The sequence below is a fragment of the Cervus canadensis genome, chromosome 32 (genome assembly GCF_019320065.1).
Source record: "Cervus canadensis isolate Bull #8, Minnesota chromosome 32, ASM1932006v1, whole genome shotgun sequence".
In the NCBI taxonomy this organism is placed as follows: domain Eukaryota; kingdom Metazoa; phylum Chordata; class Mammalia; order Artiodactyla; family Cervidae; genus Cervus; species Cervus canadensis.
In genome coordinates, this window is record NC_057417.1 from 27,217,384 (window position 1) to 27,241,259 (window position 23,876).

Consider the following 23,876-nt stretch of genomic DNA (forward strand, 5'->3'; position numbering starts at 1 on the left):
CTTCCATGTCCTGGCTATTATAAACAGTGCTGCGATGAACATTGGGGTGCACGTGTCTCTTTCAGATCTGGTTTCCTCAGTGATACACACATTTTTAAAAATTGAAGATGTCATCATGGGAGAAGTCAGAATTTGTGGACTCCCTTTTTTTTATTCAAATAAATGAATTAAAAATTTTTTTTTCCAAAATTCATTTGGGTAACTGTTTCGTATTTTGGGAGTCAAGTTTTTTTTTTTTAATTGAAGCATAGTTGATTTACAGTGTTGTATTAGATTGTTAGGTGTACAGCAAAGTGATTGAGTTACACACACACACACACACACACACACACACATATGGGCTTCCGAGGTGGCTTAGCAGTAAAGAATCTCCCTGCCAGTGCAAGAGATTTGGGTTTGATCTCTGGGTCAGGAGGATCCCCTGGAGAAGGAAATGGCAACCCACTCCATTATTCTGCATGGGCGATCCCTTGGAGAAAAGCCTGGCGGGCTACAGTCCATGGGGTTGCAAAAGAGTAGGACAGGACTTAGCGACTAAACAACAATAAAATACACACATACATACACATATATATTCTTTTTCAGATTCTTTTCTGATACAGATAATTACAAGATAATGAATACAGCTCTCCATGCTATAAAGTAGGGTCTTGTTTATTGTGGACTTCCTTTTATTTCCTGCAGTGTTGTTTTGTTTTGAATTATGTGCAGAGGGATTATATTTTCAGTGCTCAGGCCTCAGGAGGGCAGAGATGGGGTACAGATGCCTGTGGAGAGCCAACTGATGTCTGGGCAAAGAGAGAGGCATGAAGTAAGGGAGATAACCCACCTGGTGAAAACTAGCTCAGAGGAGAGTTTCTTTTTTGGGCTATGCTGTGTAGCATGCAGGATCTTAGTTCCCCGATCAGGGATTGAACTGCAGTGGCAGCATGGAGTCTTAACTACTGGACCACCAGAGAAAGCCCCTGGGGAAAGTCTTTTGAGCCACAGAACACTACTCTTAGATTTTCTCCTGGGGACAGGAGGTTGGAGGAACATGGGAGCATGAGCTGGAATGGTGATAGTGGAGACTTGGAACCAAGAGTGGTTCAAGTTGCAGGACCCTAAGACATCAATGAATTCAACTTCCCCATTCCAGGCGGCTCAATGAGTAAAGAAAGTGAAAGTCACTCAGTCGCATCCAGCTCTGCGACTCCATGGACTATACAGTCCACGGATTCTCCAGGCCAGAATACTGGAGTGGGTAGCCTTTCTCTTCTCCAGGGAATCCCCTGTCTTAGGGTCCTGCAACTGGAAACACTCTTGGTTCTAAGTCCCTGCTATCCTGCAATGCAGGAGACACAGGAGACCCAGGTTCGATCTCTGGGTTGGGAAGATCCCCTGGAGGAGGGCATGGCAACCCACTCCAGTATTCTTGCCTGGAGAATACCATGGACTGAGGAGACTGGAGGGCTACAGTCAATGGGATCACAAGGAATCAGACATGACTGAAGTGAATGGGCATACACTGAGCACATTTGACAGACAGATTCCCTGTAAGACACAGACTTGCCCAGGGTCTTTCATGCAATTAGAGGCAGAGAAGGATGAAATCAGATGTCTGTTTTAGCTCAGTCAGTAAAGAATCTGCATGCAAGGCAGGAGATCTGGGTTTGATCCCTGGGTTGGGAAGATCCCCTAGAGAAGGAAATGGCAACCCACTCCAGTATTCTTGCCTGGAGAATCCCATGGACAGAGGAGCCTGGTGGGCTGTAGTCCATAGGGTCACAAAGAGTTGGACACGACTGAGTGACTAAATCACCACCTGAAGCGAGGAGGCTCCAAGGGAGAGGAAACCCTGCTTCCCACCCCTACCCCCACAATGTGTCCCCCAAGTCCCTGGGTGCCCATTGTGGGGGTTCAGATACTCCAGGACACAGTTCTGCCTCAGGGCCCAGAGGCCAGAGGAGAAGTCAGACAGGCACATGAGGGATAATTCACTGAGCCAAGGATTCCAAAAGGGCCATTTAGAGATGGCCCTCTCTCCAGAGGAGGGCAGGCTGAGGTGGGAACGTGAGGACCCACCTCCCCAGAATTTGGGAGAGGTGCGCAGGGAGAATCCTCCCCCTGCAGAGAGCAGCAGGGAGGAAGTGGTGCAGGGTCGCTGGGGCTCCTGGGAACATGTAGTGACTGTTTGGCAGGGACAAAGGGAACCTGTCCAGGGGACGTGGTGGATGGAACGGCTGGCCTGTGGCCAGCCTGGGTAACCATTTCAGCACTTCAAGCGGTCTCAGTGGCTCTCAGGGCTCTGCCATTTGCTTCTTGGAGCTGTGTGACCCTGCCATGGGCTGGAAGAAAGTGTGTGGGGGAGCCTTGTCCAAGCCTTCAGCCCCCAACTGACCACGTCCTCCCTTGGTCTGCCTGTGACTTAACAGAGACCACACCCTCCGCAAAGTCAAGGGAGGTTAACATTTGCCTCCAGACCTCAGCAACCGCCCCGCCACCCCCGCCAGCAGAGATGGCCGTGGGTGGGAAGCCTGGAATTCTTCCAGGCTTGTTTCCATGCCTGTGGATTCTGGTGCCCCCTCTGATGTGGGTTAAGAACCCACCCGAAAGGTTGTGAAAGGTGCCAGTGAAGTGACAGGTGTGAAATGCCTCCGACCAAACAGCCTAGTTTGTCTCTTCTAGATGAGAAGAGGGCCTCTAGAAACGAGAACACAAGCTGGACCACAGGGTCGGTGAGAGGAGGGGACCCAGAGCGGTGGGCTGCCTAGGGGGTGTCCGGGGGAGGGTGACCAAGGCTCTCCTTTCCCCTTCACCACGGGTAAGGGCCCCGCGTGTCCAGGCAGGATTCACACTCAGGTAAACCCCCCACGACCTCTGGGCAGCTGCAGCGGTTACAATGATAACTGGAGGTATCCGGACCTTCCTGTGGGTCAGGCCACGCGAGACTTGGTGCTTTCCGCTGTGTGGAGCACGGGAGAGGGAGTTACTATGAGCCGGGAGGTCAGAGAGGGCAGGGGGGGCCGTAGTTAGATGAGACGACTCACGGGAGGGCGACCCGGGGAGCAAGGATTCCTGGCAGTGAGGACTTTCTGGCTCAGGCGTGAACGACTCTTCTTGAGAGCCGTTTTGGTGACGTAGGGGCGGTTCCACCAGGAACCAGGTGGTCACAGCATAAGGAAAGACGGGAGAGGAGATAAGAGATCTCCTCTTCCAAACTCTAAAACTGCGAGAGCTCTGACCCGGCGTTCTCACAACTGGCGTATTGACTGTTACTGTAAGCCCGCCCCGTCTGCTCCCGCGCGCCCCGAGGCCCCGCCCCCTCGAGCGACCTATCGCGGTGGGAGGGCGGGGCTATGCTATAAGCGGTGGGAGGGCCTATGCTAATTAGCCGGTCTGGCCACACAGGTTGCGCCCGCAGCTGCCCGGAGCCCAGGCTAGGCGGCGGTGGCGATGACCATGGCCGGGGCGCTGGCGGGTCTGGTCGCGGGCTTGCAGGGCCCGCGGGTCGTCCCCAGCCCGGATTCGGACTCAGACACAGACTCGGAGGACCCGAATACCCGGCGCAGCGCGGGCGGGCTGCTTCGTTCGCAGGTCATCCACAGCGGTCACTTCATGGTGTCGTCGCCGCACAGCGACTCGCTGACCCGGCGGCGCGACCAGGAGGGGTCCCTAGGGCACGCCGACTTCGGGCCGCGCAGCATCGACCCCACACTCACCCGCCTGTTCGAGTGCATGAGCCTGGCCTACAGGTGAGGGCGGCTCCGGGGCCGACGGCCTCGGCCCTCCATGGCGGGACCTCGCTCTGGGGCCCCCGGCCAACCCACCCGGCCCTAAGCCTTGGTCCCGGCTGTTCTCAGAGACTCGGGCCACATCCTGGATCCCCTCTTCTCCTCCACCCCGGAGTGTCTCTGATCCCTCCCTTTCCACTTGGCCCCCCGACTTGCATCCCTCCCGGGTTCCCATTCCTCGCCACCAAGACTCCCTCCGTAGGGCAGGGACCTCCTGCCCTCCGCCTCGACCTCCGGAGACCCACCTCCGGCCTCTCTCCCCGAGTCCTGACCCCTCCGCTCCCAAAGAATGCCAGCAGGGCATCGCTCCCAGGACCCTAGGCGGTCCTAACATCCCCACCGTTCACCCCGGGGGTCACTCTACCCGACTACCTGCAGACTTCTGCTCCCAATAAGGAAGCCCCTTGCCCAGGCCGACTCTTCTTGCACCCGCCCGATACTCCTCGCGCCTTGGTTGTCCCAGTTCGTAGTCAACGTCGACCGAAATCCAGTCCCTCGTCCACCCTGCACCCCTCGATTGCGGGACAATTAACCTGTTCTTAACCTGCTGGGTTGAGGGTGACGGGAAGAGAGTGCCTGGGGAGGACCCAGGAGGCGCTCCCTCGCAGTTTCCCAGCGGGGTCCGGCGTGGGGTGATACAGGCTGCGCAGCGCTGGTCCCCGGGAACCGGGATCGGGGAGGGGGGTGCCTGGGATCGCTTCCCCGAGTCGCCGCGCGAGGTTCTGCGCCTAATATTGCCTGGGACCCCTGCTCGGCGCGTCACAGAGCACGCCGGCCGCGCCCCGGCCCCAGCTCCACGCCTGTATCCCAAGGGAGGGCGCGAACCAGGGTCCTGGCTCTGTGCCCCGGAGCAAAGTTCCTCGGAGCGGAGGGACCAGGATAAATTATCAACCGAAAACTCGGAGGAGAGAAAGGAGGATCGGCCGGCCTTGATCTTTTCTCTGTGCAAATATTCCTCTTCCTCTGCGGCGCCTCCTCCTCTTCTGAGAACCGCTGGCTAGAGACCGGCACTGACAGGGAGCCCGGAGCAGGGGTGGGGATTGCGGGGGAGTGTCGCCCACCCCCTGCTGCGGCGCCCAGCCTGGACCCCATTGGCTGGACGCTTTGTAACCTTGGCCCGCACGCTCTGGCCCCGGGCCCAGGTCGTGTTGCAATCTGATCGCCCAGAGTGCCAGACCTGTGTGGAAAGTTCAAATTCCCATCCCTTTCCTCCCTCCCCTCCTTGGACATCACGGGACCTCAGGGGACAGGGCATCTAAGGTCACGGGGCACCAGATGCGGGATCCAGCCAGGGGGAGCACCTGCTCCCAGGGTCCTCCAGGGTCCTCTTTTCCCACCCATTCCCAACTTAGGCTTCTTGCTTTATACCACACACTGCTCTGCCTGGGCTGGCTCAGGCCCACCCCCCATCCCAGACCATGGGTGACCCAAAAGGGGATATTCAGGGGAAAAGGCCAGGCAGGGGACAGAGCCCACTCACAGAACCACCCCCACTAGGAGGCTGACGACACTGTTGTGACCCCAGTTAGGGGAAGCTGGGGTAGAGAGATTTGGGCTTTCTCCCAAAACAAGAATATTCCATCTCTGTGGCCGGCCCTGAGTGGGGGCCTAAGGGGTAGGGATGGGAGTGGCTCAGTACCAGAGGACTCTTGAGTTCTCCCATTTGGCAGAGGGAAAAACTGAGTCAGACTCGGACAGTGTTTTTAGCCCTTAAAGACTTCTAATTTTAGGGGTTCCTTGGAGGGGAGAGGAGTGACGAAGCTGGGGTATCCCAAGAGAGGAAGTAGATGGGGAGGGACAGCAAAGCAGGGGGGTCCAGGGGTGCGGGGTGGAACTGGTCAGTTTGACCTGGAGGGACAGCCTGTGGACGTCTGGTCAGTTCTCACCCTCAGCAGGGCTGTGTGGGCAGAGAAAGGACTGCTTGCATGGGCAGAAGGCCCGTGTTCCACGATTCTGTGGGTGGAAGTTTCAGGGAGGCAAGTTCTGAAAGTTCTGAGAAAATACCTGTTCATGGTCAGAGCTAGCTGGCTAAGAATGGCCTCAGGGATGAAGGAGAACAAGCAGGACGCTATCAGGGAAAACTCTAAAGGAATTTCTGCAAGGTAGATATGTGGAGTGAGGGAGGCAGTTATGCATTTTCCTCTTCTCATTCCCTAAATTCCCAGAATTTCTATTGGTCATAAAAAATCCTTTGAACTCTGGCTACAGGCTTTTTGCTCCAGGCTGGGCCCCTCTCCTCCCCTCCCAGCCAAATCCTTTTCTCCTAGGCTTGGATGTCACTGTCTCACCTCCCCGAGCCCTGCCTGGCCACAAACACTATAACCTCAGTGGGGTAATGGCAGAGGGAGGGAGGCAGGTGGGGAATGGGGGCAGGCACTGGGTGATCAGAGTGGGCTGGGAGGTTGCTAGGATACAGGCTGGGGCCACAAACTCAGGAGTACCCTCCCCCAGGTGCCACAAAAGAAGCTGGCCCAGGAGGTATCAGAGTGCCCCCCTCTCTGTCTCCCTACTGGACAGATGGTGTTTACCTAACTTAGGAGGGATGGAGGGGAAGCCAGCGGGCTGGGTGCTTGGGCCATGTACCCTATTTGGGTAATGAGGCCTGTTGTACCCTGGGGTAGCAGTCCCCCCACCCCACCCCAAAGCAAACACAGGAGCTGGGAGACCAGAGAGTAGAGGGGACCCAGTGACTCGGGTACTCAAGGGGCTGTAGGAGCCAGACTGCCACCCACCTGCCCCTCAGCTCCAGGAATTGAGAGAGGCCCCCAGAGAGAGCAGACCTGGTCTTCTGGAAGACTAAGCCTTGGGGCCTCAGCCTTCCATGTGAGCAAGAGAAGGTGGCCAGAGGGGACTCGTATATTACCCCAGCTGGTGAACCATGAGGAAGGAGGGAAAAGGGAAGAGGGAGGGAGCAGCAGGGATTCTCAGACCCTGAACATCTTGACCTCCTAGGCCTGCTCCTTGGGGGTGGCAGACTTGGCCTGCGACCATCAGGACCCTGAGAGTCAAGCCCCTCACATGGGAAAGCCCAATCCATTGCGTGGATTTGATTGACTACCTGGGTCAGGGTCCTGCCCATCACTCCACCATCCTAGCTGCCTTCCTTTGGGCCCTGGTGGCTGTCGCGTTACGCACACTCTGGGAGACACTGTACCTTCCAGCTCAGTCCAGATCGCCATGCTGGGGTTTTGGGCTGGGCAGACACTGGACAGGCAGTGAAAAGGCAGTGGCTGGCTGCCTGGAGGTCGCCTCTGGTGAACTGGTTCCCTCTGTACTCAGACAAACCCGACCCACCCCCCTGGGGACTCAGGGGGCCAGTGAGATGGATGGAGAAAAAAAGCCACAGGGCCTGAGTGAGATTCCACCATGTGTCCTTGGGCACGTCCCCTTTACTTCCTGACCCTCAGTTTCCTTCAGTAAGAAATGGACAGCCATTGTCATTCCAAGGACCCGAGCTTAGAAACAGGTCTCAGCAGGTCTCGCCAGAGGAACACAGAGGCCTGGAGTGGGGCCTGGGAGAGTATTTTAAAGGTAGTCATTTCAGGCAGGTAAGAGTGAGGGGCAGGATTTGGGGGTGGTCCCTCACCATAGATGAGTACCCCAGGGCCCGGGAAGAGAGTGGAGCCCACCACCCCCCTTCAACTTTCCACACCTGCACCCTGACCCGGCCCTCTCCCTCTGACAGCGGCAAGCTGGTTTCCCCCAAGTGGAAGAATTTCAAAGGCCTCAAGCTGCTGTGCAGGGACAAGATCCGCCTCAACAACGCCATCTGGAGGGCCTGGTACATCCAGTGTGAGTGGGCACCCTCAGCCCCGGCTCCGGCAGAGCACCTTGGGGGAGACCGGGGTCCCCGGCATCAGTACCCCTCGACAGCTTCTAAACCCAGAGGGTCGCGGGGGACGTGTCCGTCCCGAAGGGCACTCTCCACTGTGAAGCTGGGCACAGCAGGAGTTACCCCTTAGAAGTCCTAACGTGGGCTGATTTGGGGGAACAGTTCAAAGCCCATTCTGCACCCCATTAGTGTAGTCAGGCGCCTCAAATGCCAGGGTAGAAAGAGGTGTTCAGCACTATCTGGGCCAATCACAAAGGGGAAACTCATATCCTGGTGGGTCTCCACCAGCTATCCCCTGAGGTCCTTAGGTGCCCCCTCTGCCATGGAGATTTGAGGGGAGGGAGCCCAGAGAGGCCACGTGGTTGAGTGGAAGGGACTCTGGCTTCAGAGTCACCCAGAGCTGGTTTCCCACCCTGTCTCTGGCCCTTGCTGGCTGTGTGACTGCAGGCAAGTTGTCTGACCTCTCTGAACCCATTTCCTCATCTATAAAAGGAGGCCAAGAGTCCTAACTTTCATGGCTGGCATGGGGATCACAGGTATGAACAGGCCTGGCACAAAGCCGGCGCTTAATAAATGACGGTTGAATCTGATGTACCCTTGAGGAGGTCACAGTCATTCATTTGGGGATGCAAAACCCACCCATCCCCGATGGCAGGGCAGCAGAGGCTGAGAGGCCGGTCGATCCCATGCTGGACCTTGTCCAGCTCAGGAAGGTCCTCCTGCAGGGTCGAAGGCTGTGCTGAGCTGGGAACACACAGCCCACAAGGGCCCACCCGTGTGTTCTCTGTACTGGCCCCACTGGGTTCCATTCAAGCAGAGAAAAGGAGTGGTTTTTTTGTTTTTGTTTTGTTTTGTTTTTTGGTTTCTATTTGCCTTATGTGCCTGGCAGGTTCATAAATCATCTTACTTAAGGCTTCCAAGCAACCTTGGGAGACAGGTTATTATTACCCCCATTTTACGGATGAGCCGGTGAGGCCCAGAAGGCGAGTGACTTGTTCAGGGTGTGTGCTTAGTCTCTCGGTCGTGTCCAACTCCTTGCCTCCCCATGGACTGTAGCTCGCCAGGCTCTTCTGTCCATGGGGATTCTCCAGGCAGGAATGCTGACGTGTTCAGGGCGACGGAGCATAAAAGGAGTGGAGCTCTGACTGGCTGTGAGTTCAGGGCTCTCCAGCTCAGCCCAACGCCCCTTCCACTGCTCCCAGCTGGCTGGCTTCCAGTGAGAACGCTCAGGACAGGCCCTGCCCACACCAGGAAGCTGGTAGGCTAGGGGGAGAAGGAGTCTCTAACTTCCCCCACCATCCCATGCCACCCTGAGGTTCCCACCTCTAGGCTTTCCCTCCAAAGCAGGATGGGATGCAAACCCTTCTCTCTCTGCAGAAGGAATTTCTGATGCCAGCCGGGGGTCCTCACCCAGACTATGGCACAAGCTGATGGAAGGGCCCCGAGTTCCGAGTCAGACAGGGCAGTTGAGTCAAGTTCTCGCATGTCCTAGCTCTGTGACCTTGGGCAAGGCCCCTGCCTCCCGCAGCTGGAGCTTGCTCATCTGTAAAGTGGGAATCATAATACACCCTCTTGCTCAGGCTTGCTGTGGGTTTTCAGCAAGACAGATGATCCGTGTCGCATCACAGGGCCAGACACACACAAGAGCTCCCTTCAGGTGAATGCTGGGATTTATTACTGTTATTGTGATAATAACAACAGCACACAGGCTGGCCTGAAACCCAGTATCAGGACTCCTCCTTCCTGAGCCTGGAAGGTTTGAAGGTGGGCTTCAGGAAATGCGGAGGAGTGGGTTTGCTGGGGGGCTGCCTGGCTCCTCCCCTTCACACCTGCCTCTCTTGGGCAGGCTCCGGGCCTCCAAGCTCCCTTCCTTTTCCTTGTCCACACCGCCAAATCATCGTATTACCTCTGAGCTCCCAGGGCACTGTCCCCTCTCCTGGGCAGACCTGCCACCCTGCTTTAGCTTTTGTGATGTGTGTGCTTTCCTTGTCTTTCCCCATAAGCTGGGAGGTTCATCCCTGATTCCTCTGTGCGTCCCCTGTCCCAGCACAGGTGCAAGGGGCTAGGAGGCTGCAGGAACGGATGAACTTACCATTGTTAAGTAAAGCATGCCCAAGCCCTAGGAAGTCACATGATCCCTGCCCTTCCATCCAGAGCACAGGGTCACCGGGTGGGGGAGGGCAGAGCCTGAGCAGGCCTGCTCAGCGCTTATTCTCTGTAGACCCTGGACAAGCCCGATCTTTCCTGGCTCACATTCTCAACGACGAAGCCAGGAGCAGAGAATCTGAGATCCTCCTTGCTCTCATCCCCAGGAGTTCACACAGCCAAGGGCCCTCCCTTTGCTTTCTGTCCAAGCCCTGCTTAGCAACCAGGACAACCCCCATCCCCACTCCCACAGGGATAGTCTTGGAGGATGTCCTTTAGGACAGAACTTTGTAAATGATGCTGAAGGTCCCAAGAAATTCCATGGTCAGGTGGTCCCCCCTCCTCTGTGTCAGAGGAAGCTGGCTGTGGGTTGAAGCAGGATGGGCTCCACAGACACCCCGGAAGTCCTCTTTGTCAAGATTGCCAGGAAAAGTCACTTCATCGTGGGGCGGGGCGGGGGTGGGTTCCAGGGTTCTAAAGGCCTGCTGTGTGCCTTGCATCTGTGCCAGATGCAAGGATTTGGGGCTAAAGGGCACCACCCCTGCTTTCACTCCCAGCAGAGAGGCCAGCGTGCAGAGAAATGGCTGAGGCAGGGTGGAGAGCGAGGCAGGTGGGACTGAGGGGTTGTTTCAGACAAGGAAAGGCTTCCCAGTAGAGAGGCTGTCCTGGGCTATCCTGATGGGGGTGTAGATGTGGGTGGGTGAAGCAAAGGAGGGAAGGGAAAGGCATTCCTCATAGAATAAAACCAGAGGGCTGCTGGGGCAGGGGAGTGGGGTGGGTGAGTAGCTGTCTGGCTTCCAGGTGGGGCCTATGAAGGAGACGGAAAGGCAGGAGAAGCAGCGGGGTCAGTCATAGGGGCTTGGAAGTCAGGCAAGGGGGCGTGAACTTTACCTAGGAGGTTCAGGGATCCATGGAGTGTTTTAGGCCTGTACTGCCAGTGGTTTAGGAAGAATTGGCCTGGTCACAGAAGGAAGGTGAACTGGAGAGGGTGGGGCTGGAGTCAGGGAGGTCTAGGTGAGAAATGACACCAGACCGGGGGTGACAGTGAGCATATGGAGGGGAGGGAATGGTGGAAGAAATGTCACACATCCTTGAGGTTGAGAGGGTCAGTCCATGGATTAGATGGGGACACTGGGAGGTGATGGGACGTTGGGGCACTGGGAGGCCAGGTGGGCAGTCCAGAGGAGGCTCTGGCTTGGCAGGGAAGTCCCCAAACATCTGTGAGGGATGTTTTGAGACAGCCTAGTGGAGGTTCCCCCAGGCAGCTGGAAGATGAGTCTGAAGCTGCAAGGGAGCAGGATGACAAAGGTTAGGGTGGGGCTGGCAGCAGGGCCAGTGAAAAGTGGTCAGGGAGACAGGAGAACAGAGGGAAGTTTCCTGGGGCTTAGGGAGGAGGAGAGGGGTGCCCTGAAGCCAAGGTCAGGGAGCATGGGGCTGGGGAGGGCCAGAGCCTTGAGTTCAGGAGCTGGGTCAGTGGGGTGAGTGTGGGACAGATGCTGGGGTATAGGAGTGACCATGCCACTGGGAGGCGTGGACGTGGAGGTGGTGAGTGACAGCTCTTCCAGCGTTTGGGAGGAAAGCCAAAGGGAAGGTTTGAGAGGTAAAGGAGAGCCTGGCACTTGTTTATTGGCCCAAAAGGAGCCTGGGGAGAGATCAGGGATGGGAGAGGAGGAGGTAAAGGACTCAGGCAGGTGGCCTGAAGTGGAGCAGGGATGGTTCTCTGAGATGGAAATGGGCACCCTGAGGCAGGAACCAGGGCTCTGGACCTTTAGCCAGCCAGCCTGACTAAGACCTTCCCTGGACAATTCACTCCCTGTGGCCCCACAGTTCCCACTCAGCAAGCATTGCCTGCACACCTACTAAGCTCCCAAAGGAGCAGATGGAGCGTGGGAGGTTTGTTTCACAGGGTCTCATAGAAAAGGGAGATCTAGGAGGGCCAGAGCAGCCTGGAAGGCCTCCTGGAGGAGGTGGCACTTAATCTGAGCATGGAAGGCCTGGCAGAATTTCATAGTGTGGCAGATGAGGGAGCTGGGCACCCCTGACCTGGCCCCCTTCTCTCAGATGTGGAGCGGAGGAAGAGCCCCGTGTGTGGCTTCGTGACCCCCCTGCAGGGGCCTGAGGCTGATGAGCACCGGAAACCGCAGGTAGCCGAGACCAGCTGGACCAATCACCTGCCGCCCTGCCAAACCGGGCCCCCTCCTGCCCATCACTCCTCGTGCTGAGCGGGAGGGGACTGGGCCAGAGGGAGACTGGGGTGAGGGTGGGGTCAGTGCTACCCCTGCACTGAGGCCCCTTCCCGGCCCTCCCCAGGCCGTCGTCTTGGAGGGAAATTACTGGAAGCGGCGCATCGAGGTGGTGATGCGCGAGTATCACAAGTGGCGTATCTACTACAAGAAGCGGGTCAGTGGGCGCGGGGGGTGGGGGTGGGGTGGGGGGAGGACCCTTTCCCTTGCGGCTGCTGGCCACCGCGTCGCTAGCAAGAGCCCTGGGGGAACGCCCCCTTCCCACCCCCCTGCACCAACATCCCCTCACCGGCCCTCCACTAAGACCCAGGCCGACAGTGCCACCGCGTGGCCACAGGACCTCCTCGCAGCCTCCTTACCGCCAAAGAGCTCCTGAGGGGCTGCGAGGGATCCGGTGGATCTGGGGGGAGCCCGCGAGTAGGGGAGGCCTTGGCGGGGAGGGATGGATGGGTTCAGGAGGTCCAGTGTCCCCCTCTGTGTGTTCCTGCAGCTCCGTAAGTCCAGTCGGGAAGGGGATCTCCTGGCCCCAAAGCAGGTGGGTGCTCCCTGGACCCAGAAGATGGACGGTTGCCTCTGGGTGGGCTAGGCAGAGGCGGTGGGAGGGCAGGGGAGTGGGCGTGGCCGCTGTCCTGTGGTTGGTGAATTGAGCTCTTCTTCCCCTGGGGGGCGTAGCATTGAAGCGCAGTAGTGGGAAGACCCCAAGACTTCTGGTTGGCTAAGCAAGTGGTGGAGAGGCATGGGGGAGCCGAGGGCTGTAAGAACCGCGGTCCCAGGTAGGGAAAAGTGCAGGAGGCAGGAGGGGACCCTTTGCTCTTCAGTAATCCCGTCTCAGTCTATTTCCTGGGGAGAGTTGTTAGAGGCCAGTGCGGTGACCCTAGCCTTTCAGGCAGCAAACTTGAGTCCACCCGAGAGAGGAGCGGAGAGCAGCCCGTCTAGATGGCTGACCACCCCCTCCCCCCAGGCAGGGGGCGACCCGGAAGAGCCAGGGGCAGTGGGAGCGGGAAGGAATGGGGTGGTGGTGGGGTCTCCTGGGGCTGCTGACGGCTCTGTCTCCCCAGGCGGAAAGGGGGTGGCAGCCGCCGGAGCGATGGTGCGAGCAGCTCTTCACCAGCGTGGTGCCCGTGCTGCTGGGGGGCCCGGAGGAGGAGCCCGGTGGGCGCCAGCTTCTGGATCTTGATTGCTTCCTGTCCGACATCTCTGATACGCTCTTCACCATGACACAGCCCAGTCCCACACCCCTGCAGCTGCCACCCGAAGATGGTGAGGGCCTGCACGAGGGAAGGGAGGCCTGAAGGGATCCGGGCAGCCAGAGGCAGGTGGCCAGGCACGGGTGCCCCCCACCTCCACCCTGCCCAACGCTCCTGACATCACCCCTGCCCCCTCCAGCTTATGTGGGCAATGCTGACATGATCCAGCCGGACCTGACGCCACTGCAGCCCAGCCTGGATGACTTCATGGAGATCTCAGGTGGGGCAGGCCCCGCCCCCTGGGTGGGTGGGCCTCCACACGTCAGTGGTAGGAAGGCCCCAGCATGACTGAGACCTCAGGCTGGTCCCAGGCCCCTCTGAAAGGGTAGATGATCTGGGTGATTTCTGAGGGATCTTCCTGGTCTCCCTTTGTCTGGGCAGATGCAGATGTTTGGGATGCAGCCGGAGTAGCCTCCGGTGAGATCAGGGTACCCGGAGGGGGACAGGGGATCAGGTCCATTGAAGCCACCAGCTCTGAGGAGTTCGCAGGAAAGCATGGACTCTCTCAGGGGAGAGAAGGGCTTTCATCCCTCTCCTTTGTTTGAGTCTGTTTATTTGTATTTATGTAACTCATTTTTAAGAACTGTTTGTTAAAGAACATTTCAAGCACCCACACAGGTAGGGAAAGAGAACCTCCATGGAACCCTCACCAACACCAACATTTATCATTTCTTGGCCATTTTTCTTTCATCTAGACCTCACCCACTTCTCTCCTCCTATGTAATTTTTTTTTTTTTTAAATCCCAGGAAACTTATAAAGCATTCTTTAAAGTAGCCCTTTGCCCTACCTCCCTCTCCTGAGCCCCAGGGCCACCGGCCACTGGTGGCTCGTGTCGCTCCAGAGACATCCCGTCTGTACAGCACACGGGGACAGATGTCTCTTGGTCTCCACGACAGCTTTCTTCCCACTTTGCTTTCTTCACTCAGCTGTCGGCCTTGGAGACTGCTCCCGATGGTCACACGCTTAGGGGACTCTGGGGCCCAACCTGTCTCAGCCGAGGCCTCGGAGACACAAAAAGGGTTCCTGGCATGAAGGCTTGGTTTTGGTGACCCCTCCACTCTTGCCTGACCGGCGGGGTCCTGGGCCTGTCAGTTGAGAGGTGGAGGCCCATGGGGGCGGGGACGAGGGAATGAGGAACCACCCCCACCCCTGCCTGGGGGCGGGGGTACTGCAGGGACCGCAGCCGTGTTGATGGCAGTGCCCTGGGATCAGACCCGCCTGGGAGGGCAGCGGCCCTCTCGGGGCCCACAGACCCCTGCCACAGGTAGGAGCCCAGCGGCCCCCACCCCAGGGCTCTGGGCAAAAATCTGAGTGTCGAGTTAGGAAGTGCAGGGTGGCTGCGGGAGTGGGGTCCAGCTGGGGTGACCTACCATAGGGGGCGTGGGTCACACAAGGGGGCTAATGTGGCCCTTTCAAGTGCCCCTGTGAACTGGGGGCATCCGGAGCACCAGGGCCCTTAGAGGTGCTGCTCTGTCCCCAAGAGCTCCTCTCTTGAGAGGAAACCCAGGAAGGGAGCCATAACTCTCTGGAGGGAAGGGGCTTGGTGGGGGGTGGGGGTGGGGGTTGGAGCTCAGCCAGGGGATGGCAGGTCAGTGAGGGGGAACAGGCCAGGGAAGGCTCCCTGGGTGGCTGGGGCTAGGAAATGACTTCTGCCAACCAAGGTGGGGTTGGGACCAGCTATGGTCCCCACCAGGGGACCCTGGTGACTCGGGCCGGGCTGGGCTTGCTGCTCTGTGAGCCCCGCCGGATTCTGGGGAGTGGGCGGCAGCTGTGAGGGGGGCTGCTCTGAGACCCTGAGCATCCTGGGGCGACGGGATGAGGCCCGTGGTCCCTGTGGGGCTGGGGGCGCGGGGTCCGTGGGTGCTCACCCTCCACCTCCTAGTCCTTCTGCTGAAGGGAGGCTGGAGGATCCTGACCTCGTGGCTGAGAAAGACACACAGCCCAACACAGACATGGGCAGGGGGCAGACATGTACACACCAAGTCACACCAGGGCAGGTACACGCAGGCTCAGACAGAGCGACAGACGGCGGGACCAACACACAGGGAGGCAGAAAGACAGATGCTTCGTGAGACAGACACACCCAGAACCAGCCGCCCAGCAGCACCTGGGCCCCACCGTCCCATAAGACGCACAAATAAGACCCCACTGGGCTCGCGGCTTGATGCCGGCTTATCCCACTCCTGGGTTTCCTTCAAGGGGCCCCTGGGAGAAAGTCTGACCGGCTGTCTTGGCCAGGGTGGCTGGGGCCAGTGGGGTCGCCTCTGGCCAGACCAGGAGGCCTTGGGAGCTGATGCAGACAGAAGGCTGCTCAGGGTCAGAGAAAGGTGCCCGGAAGGGAGCGGGTGGGCGGGCAGCGAGCGGGCCCGGGATGTGGTTAGGCCGCGGACAGCTGCTTCCCAAAACCAGAATAGCCTGGGGCTTACACAACCCCCACCTCCAACAAGAGCTGCCCCCCACCCAGCCAGCTCTTTCAGGCCTTCTAGCGCCCCCTCACCTCTGCCCCCACTCTGAGCCCACCCTCTGACCCTGCTCAGACCCTCTTAGGCCTCTCACCCCCGACTCCTGGTCTCCACCCTTGTAGCCCTACCCACTGACCTTCCAACAAACCCAGCTTGTCCCAGACCCACTGACCTTCTGACCTCTCTCTCCCCCGACTCACTCCGTGACCTCCTGACAACCCGATGGTGCCCTTCCCCATCCTAGACCTCCTCCCCTTGGACCTCACCCTCTCTCCCTTCCTGGCACTCTCTAGTCACCCCCTCCTCCCCCCAACACACTTTCGATGTCCCCAGCAGGCGCAGACAAGGCTTGGGGTTCCCAGGTCTGGGGGTGTGGAAGGGGGTCCCCAGGAGCCAGTTTGGGGGCTCAGTGGGAGGGCCGCTTCCTGGGGTCCTGCTGACACCCCCACACCCTTCCCCGGCTGTCTCCCACTAGAGCCCCCGCCGCTGCTTCCCCTGAGTGAGACAGAAACTATCCCAGTTTCACAATCTCCCCTGGAAGGCCCCCCTCCCTTGCCGGCCCCCACCCCACCGCCAACCCAGGCCAGGGACAGGGCCAGCCCGCTGCTTCCAGCCACGGCCTTAGCCCTGACGGCTGCCACCCTGTGCGTCTGAATTCCAGATTTCTTCACCAACCACCGCCCCCCACAGACGCCTACACCGTCAAACTTCCCAGAGCCCCACGGCTTCGGGCCCATGGTTGACCCGGTCCTCGGCAGTGGGATCCTGGGCTCGGAGGTGCCCCCTGCCTGCTCGGGCATGACCCACCTCTCAGGGCATAACCGCCTGCAGGTGAGCTCACCCACCCCGCCCCACACTTTCCCGATCACCTGCCCATGTCCAGGAGATCCTCGGGGTACTTCCTGGGTATGCTTAGTCCATCGAGAGAGACCGGAGGGCACGGTTCAGCTGGGGAGGAAAGACCCTCGTGAAGCAGAGCTGACAAGATGGTTGAGGGAGGGAGGCTGAGGACAGAGGAGCATGGGGCTGGGCTGCTTGTTGGAGGGCTTCCTGGAAGAGGGGGCAGTTCTGGGCTTTGTGAATGAGTCAGGTTTGGGCAGAAGAGACCAGTACAGGGTAAGCGAGATGTGAGGAGAAGTATGAACGGAAACATGGAGACCAAAGCTGAGCATGTGCCTTTAGGAAGATGTGACTCTTGTCATTTTGGCTCAGGAACTCCAGGGCCAATTCCGATGCTGCCCCCCCGCCCCCCCCGCCCCCGATGCTAGGCTAGCTGCCTTTTCCCTCCGTTATCAGACTTTTCCGGCACTGTCTTAGTTCGTTGTTTGAGAGGTCTGTCTACTGGACTAGATGATGAGCTCCTTGCTGGAAGGGCTCTGCTTCACTCACCACATCCTCACACTTGCCACATTGCATCTTCCCATCCTGAGCACCAATCAAGCACATTCACAGCAGGCAAAAATGGTTGCCCAGTAATTGAACAAGTCAGTGGATGGATGAGTGTGTGAGTGGGTGGGTGTGTTGCAGAATAGATTGTTGGGTTGTAGATGGGGGTAGATGCTTGTATGGTTGGTGTATATATAGGTCGGTGAGTGGTTGGTTGGGTGGATGGGCTGGTGGATGGATTCATAAATGAATAAGTAGTTTGGTGGATCAGTAAAGGGCTTCTCTGGCGGTTAAGATGGTAAAGAATCCACCTGCAATGCAGGAGACCCAGGTTCAGTCCCTGGGTTGGGAAGACCCCCTGGAGCAGGGCATGGCAACCCACTCCAGTATTCTTGCCTGGAGAATCCCGTGGACAGAGGAGCCTGGCGGGTTTACCATCCAGGGGGTTGCAAAGAGTCGGACACGACTGAGCAACAACCACGTGGTATGTGGTGGATCAATAAATGGGCTGGTGGATGGATATGTAGCTGGTGGATAGATGGATGGACTGTGGAAGGGTTGGTGGGTGAGTAAAGGAAGTATAGGTGGTTGGATGGATTGGTGAATGGGTTAGTACTTGGTGGGCTGGTGGAAATATAGGTGGATGAGCTAGCTCATAGATGAGAAAATAGATAGGTGGATGGATGGAGGTTGGATGGATGGATGGATGGATGGATGGGTTGGTGGATAGATTGATAATTTAGTGAATGAATGAGCGGGCGGAAAGATTGATGCTCTTTCTCGTGCTTAAGTTGTGTATAAATGCGCCCCACTCTTTCCCCTCATTAGATTGTAATGTCCCCCATGTGTGTGTCTGAGGCCAAGGATTATTCAACTCCCCCAATGTCCAACCCAGGGCTCAGCCAGGCAGGAGGCTGCTCGGGAGGCCCCCCAAAAGGCCAGCTCTCTCCCCCGCTCTTTGTCCCCCAACCAGGCTCGGAGCAGCTGCCCTGGCTCCCTGGACTCCAGCACCTACCTGAACTCTGATTTCCTCCTTCCTGAAGACCCCAAGCCCAAGCTCCCACCCACTCCCGCACCCCCACCCCTCCTCCAGTACCCTAGCCCTGCCAAGGGGCTGGGCCTGGAGCCCTGTCCCCCGCCCCCCTTCCCTCCCATGGCCCCGCCGCCTGCTCTGCTGCAAGAAGAGCCCCTCTTCTCGCCCAGGTTCTCTTTCCCAGCCGTCCCTCCTGCCGCGGGAGTGTCCCCGCTGTCTGCTCCCGCGGCCTTCCCACCCACCCCGCAGCCTGGCCCAGGCCCCGCCCCCGGCCCCGCCCCCTTCCCCGTAGACCTGCTACCCTCCGGCTATTCAGAGCCCCACTTTGGGCCTCACTTCCCGGTACCCCAAGGTACGCGGCCCAGAGGCAAGCCCCCTGCCCCGTCCCCCAGAGGGCGGAAGCCCGGCACCCGCGCCGTGGCCCCTGCCACTGCCAGCCCCACTGCCGCTGCCGGGAGCAACAACCCCTGCCTCACGCAGCTGCTGACAGCCGGTGAGTCAGGCCGGCGGGGGAGATGGGGACCCAGTGCGGACGCGGGGAGCCTGCGGGATTAGAGGGTGGGGAGTGAAGGGCTGGCTCAGCCAGAGGTCCTGGCTCCTTAACCCTGAGAGGGAACCCGGAAGGGGTGCGGGCTGTTGGGAAGGAAGGGGTGGGGCCTTGGGAGACGGTGGATGGGGCCCCCAGCATGCTGTCTGTGCACAGCCAAGCCTGAGCAAGCCCTGGAGCCACCGCTTGTGTCCGGCGCTCTCCTCCGGCCCCCAGGGTCACCGGTAAGACAGCGGGCACTGGGAGGTGGGGCTGCACCCTGGGCCTTCACCCCGACTCTCTGCCCTTCTCCACTGCAGCAGGACACTCTCCCCGAGTTCCCCTGCACCTTCTTTCCCCCGACCCCGGCGGCCCCCACACCACCCCTACTGCCTCCTGGCCCGGCTGCCCCGGCCCCTCCCAGACCCCTGATTGTCCCCAAAGTGGAGCGGCTCTCACCCCCAGCACCCAGCAGTAAGGAGGGGTTGGAGCTGGGGAGGGGCGATTTGTGGGATGGAAGGAGGGGAAGGGGGATGTGGGGGATGACATCTGGGGCCAGGATGAGAGGGACGGGGCCATGGGACCCTCTCCCCTGCGTCGGTCTGTGAGTCCATCTGTCCCCGGCACAGGTGGTGAGCGGCGGCTGTCTGCAGAGCTGACCTCGCTGCCAGGCCCGGGGGCCCTGAGCATCTGTATCTCTCCCCCACAACCCATGCTGAGCCGGGGCCGTCCAGACAGCAAGGTGGCACCCGTTGTCATCCTAAGGTCTGTTTGCTCTGCCCCAGGCCCTCCCGTGCTCCCTCCCAGGCTCACTCCGGCTCTCTTGCCTCTCCCCCAACCGCCAGACAGAAAACCGGCGCATCACACACATCTCTGCGGAGCAGAAGAGGCGCTTCAACATCAAGCTGGGCTTTGACACACTGCACGGGCTGGTGAGCACGCTCAGCACCCAGCCCAACCTCAAAGTGAGTGCCCAGGCCCCCCCGGCCGCATGTGGACCCCCACCCACCCTCCCAAGACCAAACCCCAAGGCCCTCCACACACCCGCTGGCCTCCGCCCCTGCCAATGCCTCACCCCGGGGCCCCAGTACCCAAGGCCGCCCTGGTTGGTGCCGCCGTAGATGAGCAAGGCCACCACGCTGCAGAAGACAGCCGAGTACATCACCATGCTTCAGCAGGAGCGCGCAGCCAAGCAGGAGGAGGCCCAGCAGCTCCGGGACCAGATTGAGGAGCTCAATGCCGCCATCAAGTAGGTGGGGGCGGGGAGGGTGTGCAGGGCCAGCGGGGGGGCCTGCTGCCTGACTCCCCGCCCTCACCCACCCCATGCCCTCCAGCCTGTGCCAGCAGCAGCTGCCTGCTACTGGGGTGCCCATCACACACCAGCGGTTCGACCAAATGCGAGATATGTTCGATGACTATGTCCGGACCCGCACGCTGCACAACTGGAAGTTCTGGGTAGTATCCTCACTGGGCTAGCGGCCCGGTGTGTGCTGCAGCCAGATCAAGCTGTACCTGATGCAGGCCCTGCTCCCCAGGCCAGGCACGGTCTCGGAGCTGCTCCCGGAGGAAGGGGCTCCGATTCCACCCTCTCCTGCCTGGCCCTTGGCACCTTGGCCAGCAGCATTGCCCGGTGATGGGCTGGGAGTGGAGGGAAACTGAAGGGGAGTGGAAGGAACCTGGATGAGAGGACCACAGCCCTGCCCTCAGAAGGCGCTAGGGGCAGCTGGGGAGAACCCAGTACTGGAGAGGGTAGCCACTGCCTTCTCCAGGGGATCTTCCCCACCCAGGGATTGAACCCAGGTCTCCTGTATGGCAGGCAGATTCTTTACCATCCGAGCCACCAGGGAAGGCCCAAACTCTGAGTAAGATGACTGGGGTGGACCCTCGGGAAGACTTCAAATCTTTCATTCCCTTACCTGGTCGAGCCCTTGACTGAGCCAGAGCAGGAAGCCCAGGGGTGGGGGCTAGCCCAGGGAAGGCCATGGGCGAGCTGGTGGAGGGAGCTGAGAGCCAGAGAGCTGTGGGAGGACCTCGGTGGATGGGAAGGCGGCTACAGTAGGGGTCCTTGGGGTTCACGGCTGGACAGTGGCTGGGCATCTGGGCTCCATGTGAAGTGGGTGAGGGTACCAGCCGGAGGCCAGGCCTGCTCCTTGACCCGGCTCCAGTTCAGCATTCTCATCCGGCCCCTGTTCGAGTCCTTTAACGGGATGGTGTCTACAGCAAGCCTGCAGAGCCTCCGCCAGACCTCCCTGGCCTGGCTGGACCAGTACTGCTCCCTGCCTGCTCTCCGACCAAGTATGTGCCTGCCCAGCAGAGTGTCCAAGCCTCAGGGCAGGGGGTGGGGGGCCCACCCTGCTCAGACCCCAGTCCAGCCTGTCCTCAGTATAGCCTAGACTTTTGTCCATCGCCCACCACACTCCAGGGTGGACCACTAGGACACCTGCAGACAGAGCTCCTGGCAGGGGCTGACTGACAGTCTTGCTGACTAGTTCCTCCCCTGATCCTTTTGTCTTTAGCATCCAAGTGTAGGATGACCCCTGACCCCAGAAAGTGTCTCTCCCCCTCTTTCTCTCTCTTTTCCCAGCTGTTCTGAACTCCCTACGTCAGCTGAGTACATCCACCAGCATCCTGACGGATCCAGACTGTATACCCGAGCAAGCCACACGGGCAGTCACAGAGGGCGCCCTTGGCAAATCTTTATAGTGCTGGCCAGACCCTGCTGCTCACTCAGCTACCCTGGGGCTACTTTCCCTGGGCACGCCCCTCCTGCCCTGAGTCCTGGCTGTCAAGCTGGGTTCCTTCTTATCTCTCGAAGGCCAGGAAGAACTGTGTTCCAGTCCCTGTCCTACTACAGCAACTAATGCTGTGACCTGGGCAGGGTGGGAGGGGCGGCGGGGGTGGCGGCTAAAGGGGGCTCATCCTCCAGTCTTTGGACCTCCATTTTTCAGTCTGCAACGTGGGGATGGGGAAGCTTTGAATGGAAAAGGATCCCAAGGCCTTAGCAGCTATAGTGCCAGGTTGCTAACCTGGCAACTCAGGGAGTTTGAAAGAGGGAAGGGGGTGATGCTTCCTTGTCACTCCCACCTGCTCCCCCCACAGGTGCAGCCCCAGCCTGTGTTTCTAAGCAGGGAAACAAAGGAAGTTCCTTCTCTGTGTTCCTCTGCTGGTAGGGGAAGAGGCCACAGGGTGGCGTCCCCGGATGAGGCCAGGAAGGTCTGATCCCAGGAGAGAGTGGGCAGGGGGGTGACCAAACCAGGGCAGGTATCTGGGGGGGGAGGGTGGTGTGTGTGTGTGGTGTGGTGTTGTGTGTGTGTGTGTGGTGTTGTTGTGGTGTGTCTGTTGTGTGTGTGTGTGTTGTGTGTGTGTGTGGTGTGTGTGTGTGTGTGGTGTGTGGGTGTCCCAAAACCAGGGCAGGTATTCTGGTGGTGTGTGTGCTGTGTGTGTGTACTTGGGGGGTGTTGTGTGCTTGTGTGTGTGTGTGGTGTGGTGTGTGTGTGCAACCAGGGCAGGTATCTGGGGTGTGCAATGATGTGTGGTGTCTGGGGTGTTGTGTGTAGTGTGTGTGTGTGGTTGATGTTGATGTTGTGGTGGTGTGTCCCAAACCAGGGCAGGTATTCTTGGGGTGTGTGTGATAGTGTGTGTGTGTGTGTGTGTGTGTTGTGTGTAGTGTGTGTGTGTGTGTGTCCCAAACCAGGGCAGGTATCTGGTGTGTGTGTGTGTGTGTGTGTGTGTGTGTGTGTGTGTGTGTGTGTGTGTGTGTGTGTGTGTGTGTGTGTGTATTTTGTAAAGAATTCTTGATCAATAAAAACAGAAACTGTCAGGGACTTTCAGCGTGTCTCATTCTGGGATGGAGAGAGAGTTGTGGCCTTGTAGAGGGCCTCGCTGGCCACGAGGGGACCTTAGCTTATCCTCTGAGCTGGAAGCCCCTGGAGGGCTTTGACTGAAGGGTGGGACAAGATCAGAGGGACCTTAACGGGATCCCTCTGGTGGAGAGTTGAGAATAGGCTGCAGAGAGTAAAGGGTGGAAGCAGGGAGACGCTTCCCAGCTGGCACTAGTGGTAAAGAATCCTCCTGCCAAGGCAGGAGGCTTGAGAAACTCGGGTTTGATCCCTGGGTCAGGAAGATCCCTTGGAGGAGGGCACGGCAACACACTCCAGTATTCTTGCCAGGGAAATCCCATGGACAGAGGAGCCTGGCAGGGTACAGTTCATAGTGTGGCAAAGAGTCGGACACGACTGAGTGACTCAGCACACAGCCTGGAGATCCTCCCTCTGTGGCCCCGGCAGGTTCAGAGAGGCTCCGCACCTTCCACACAGGAGGAGGGCAGGGCAGGGACCACAGGGTGGAAGCGACAGGGCGATCCATCGGAACCTTCCAGAAGGAGAAAGCTGCCTTGGGGGTCGTGACCACCGCACCATGTGAGATAATGCAAGCAGAGGGTGGGTGGCTGCCGGGTCTGGATATCTTAGCAGGAACCGATGCTGCAGATGGGGAGTTGGGGTAAATGGTCCCAATAATTCATCGATCCTTTCATTGATCCTTTTATTTTTTTAAGCCACACCATGCACCTTGAGCGGTCTTTCAGTCCCCCGGCCTGGGATTGAAACCACGCCCCCTGCAGTGAAAGCATGGAGTCCTAACCCCTGGACCACCAGGGAATTTCCTTTCATTGACCCATTTAACAAATATTTTGGTACTTGCCTAGTGGTCCAGTGGCTGAGACTGGATGCTCCCAGTGCAGGGGGCCCCGGGTTTAATCCCTGGTCAGGGAGCTGGATCCCACATGCCAGAACTAAAAGATCCTGCATGCCACAACTAAGACCCAGTGCAGCCAAGTAAATTAAAAAAAAAAACAACAATTTCCTGAGGGCCCACTATGGACCAGATGGTGGCCTTGGCTCTGAGGAGTATGTTCATAGCTGTACCGCTCTCCGCTGAGAACTATCATTCAAGCCTGAATCCTCGCATGTCCTCAGACCATCCAGAGATGTTTGCCGGCTAGAAACAGGAGACAGTTTTCTGGGGGCTTTTACATTTATGTAGAATAATAATAACAATAACAGGACTAGCTGCACCGTTACCAAGTGTTCATCGTGTTCCAAGCATGATTCTAAGTGCTTTATGTGTATTCCCTCACTTAATTCTCATCTCACCTACCTCAGTAGGCCTGCGGTGAGGACCAAAGAGTAAGTATACATACTTACCACAGTGCCTGGCGTAAATTCAAT

General features: G+C 58.6%; 1 protein-coding gene across 5 annotated transcripts; it reads left to right on the forward strand.

The window, feature by feature from the left end:
• The first annotated feature begins 1,757 nt into the window (after nucleotides 1–1,757).
• MLXIPL (MLX interacting protein like) lies at nucleotides 1,758–22,307 on the forward strand. 5 transcript variants are annotated; one of them, XR_006267089.1, is made up of 17 exons: nucleotides 3,314–3,734; nucleotides 7,459–7,565; nucleotides 11,812–11,894; nucleotides 12,061–12,150; nucleotides 12,484–12,528; nucleotides 13,052–13,253; nucleotides 13,380–13,460; nucleotides 16,365–16,534; nucleotides 18,063–18,615; nucleotides 18,826–19,122; nucleotides 19,278–19,390; nucleotides 19,494–19,613; nucleotides 19,770–19,897; nucleotides 19,983–20,106; nucleotides 20,814–20,943; nucleotides 21,233–21,942; nucleotides 22,284–22,307. XR_006267089.1 is itself a non-coding variant. In XM_043456282.1 (17 exons), exons 1-17 carry the CDS (start codon nucleotides 3,436–3,438, stop codon nucleotides 21,349–21,351), a joined length of 2,586 nt encoding a protein of 861 aa, XP_043312217.1. In that variant the 5' UTR covers nucleotides 3,319–3,435; the 3' UTR covers nucleotides 21,352–21,961. The 5 variants fall into 5 exon arrangements, 4 of the variants coding, with proteins under 4 accessions (XP_043312220.1, XP_043312216.1, XP_043312217.1 ...); XM_043456282.1 differs by lacking the exon at nucleotides 22,284–22,307 and having other exon boundaries at nucleotides 3,319–3,734; nucleotides 18,826–18,893; nucleotides 18,969–19,122; nucleotides 21,233–21,961; XM_043456281.1 differs by lacking the exon at nucleotides 22,284–22,307 and having other exon boundaries at nucleotides 21,233–21,961.
• Nucleotides 22,308–23,876: the final 1,569 nt, after the last annotated feature.

Excerpts from the sequence above, each read along its gene's own strand:
- MLXIPL (XM_043456281.1), top strand. The coding sequence starts at position 3,436 with ATGACCATGGCCGGGGCGCTGGCGGGTCTGGTCGCGGGCTTGCAGGGC. Across the intron at positions 20,107-20,813 it reads ACAACTGGAAGTTCTGGGTA|TTCAGCATTCTCATCCGGCC; the intron begins GTATCCTCACTG and ends ACCCGGCTCCAG. Across the intron at positions 20,944-21,232 it reads CCTGCCTGCTCTCCGACCAA|CTGTTCTGAACTCCCTACGT; the intron begins GTATGTGCCTGC and ends CTCTTTTCCCAG.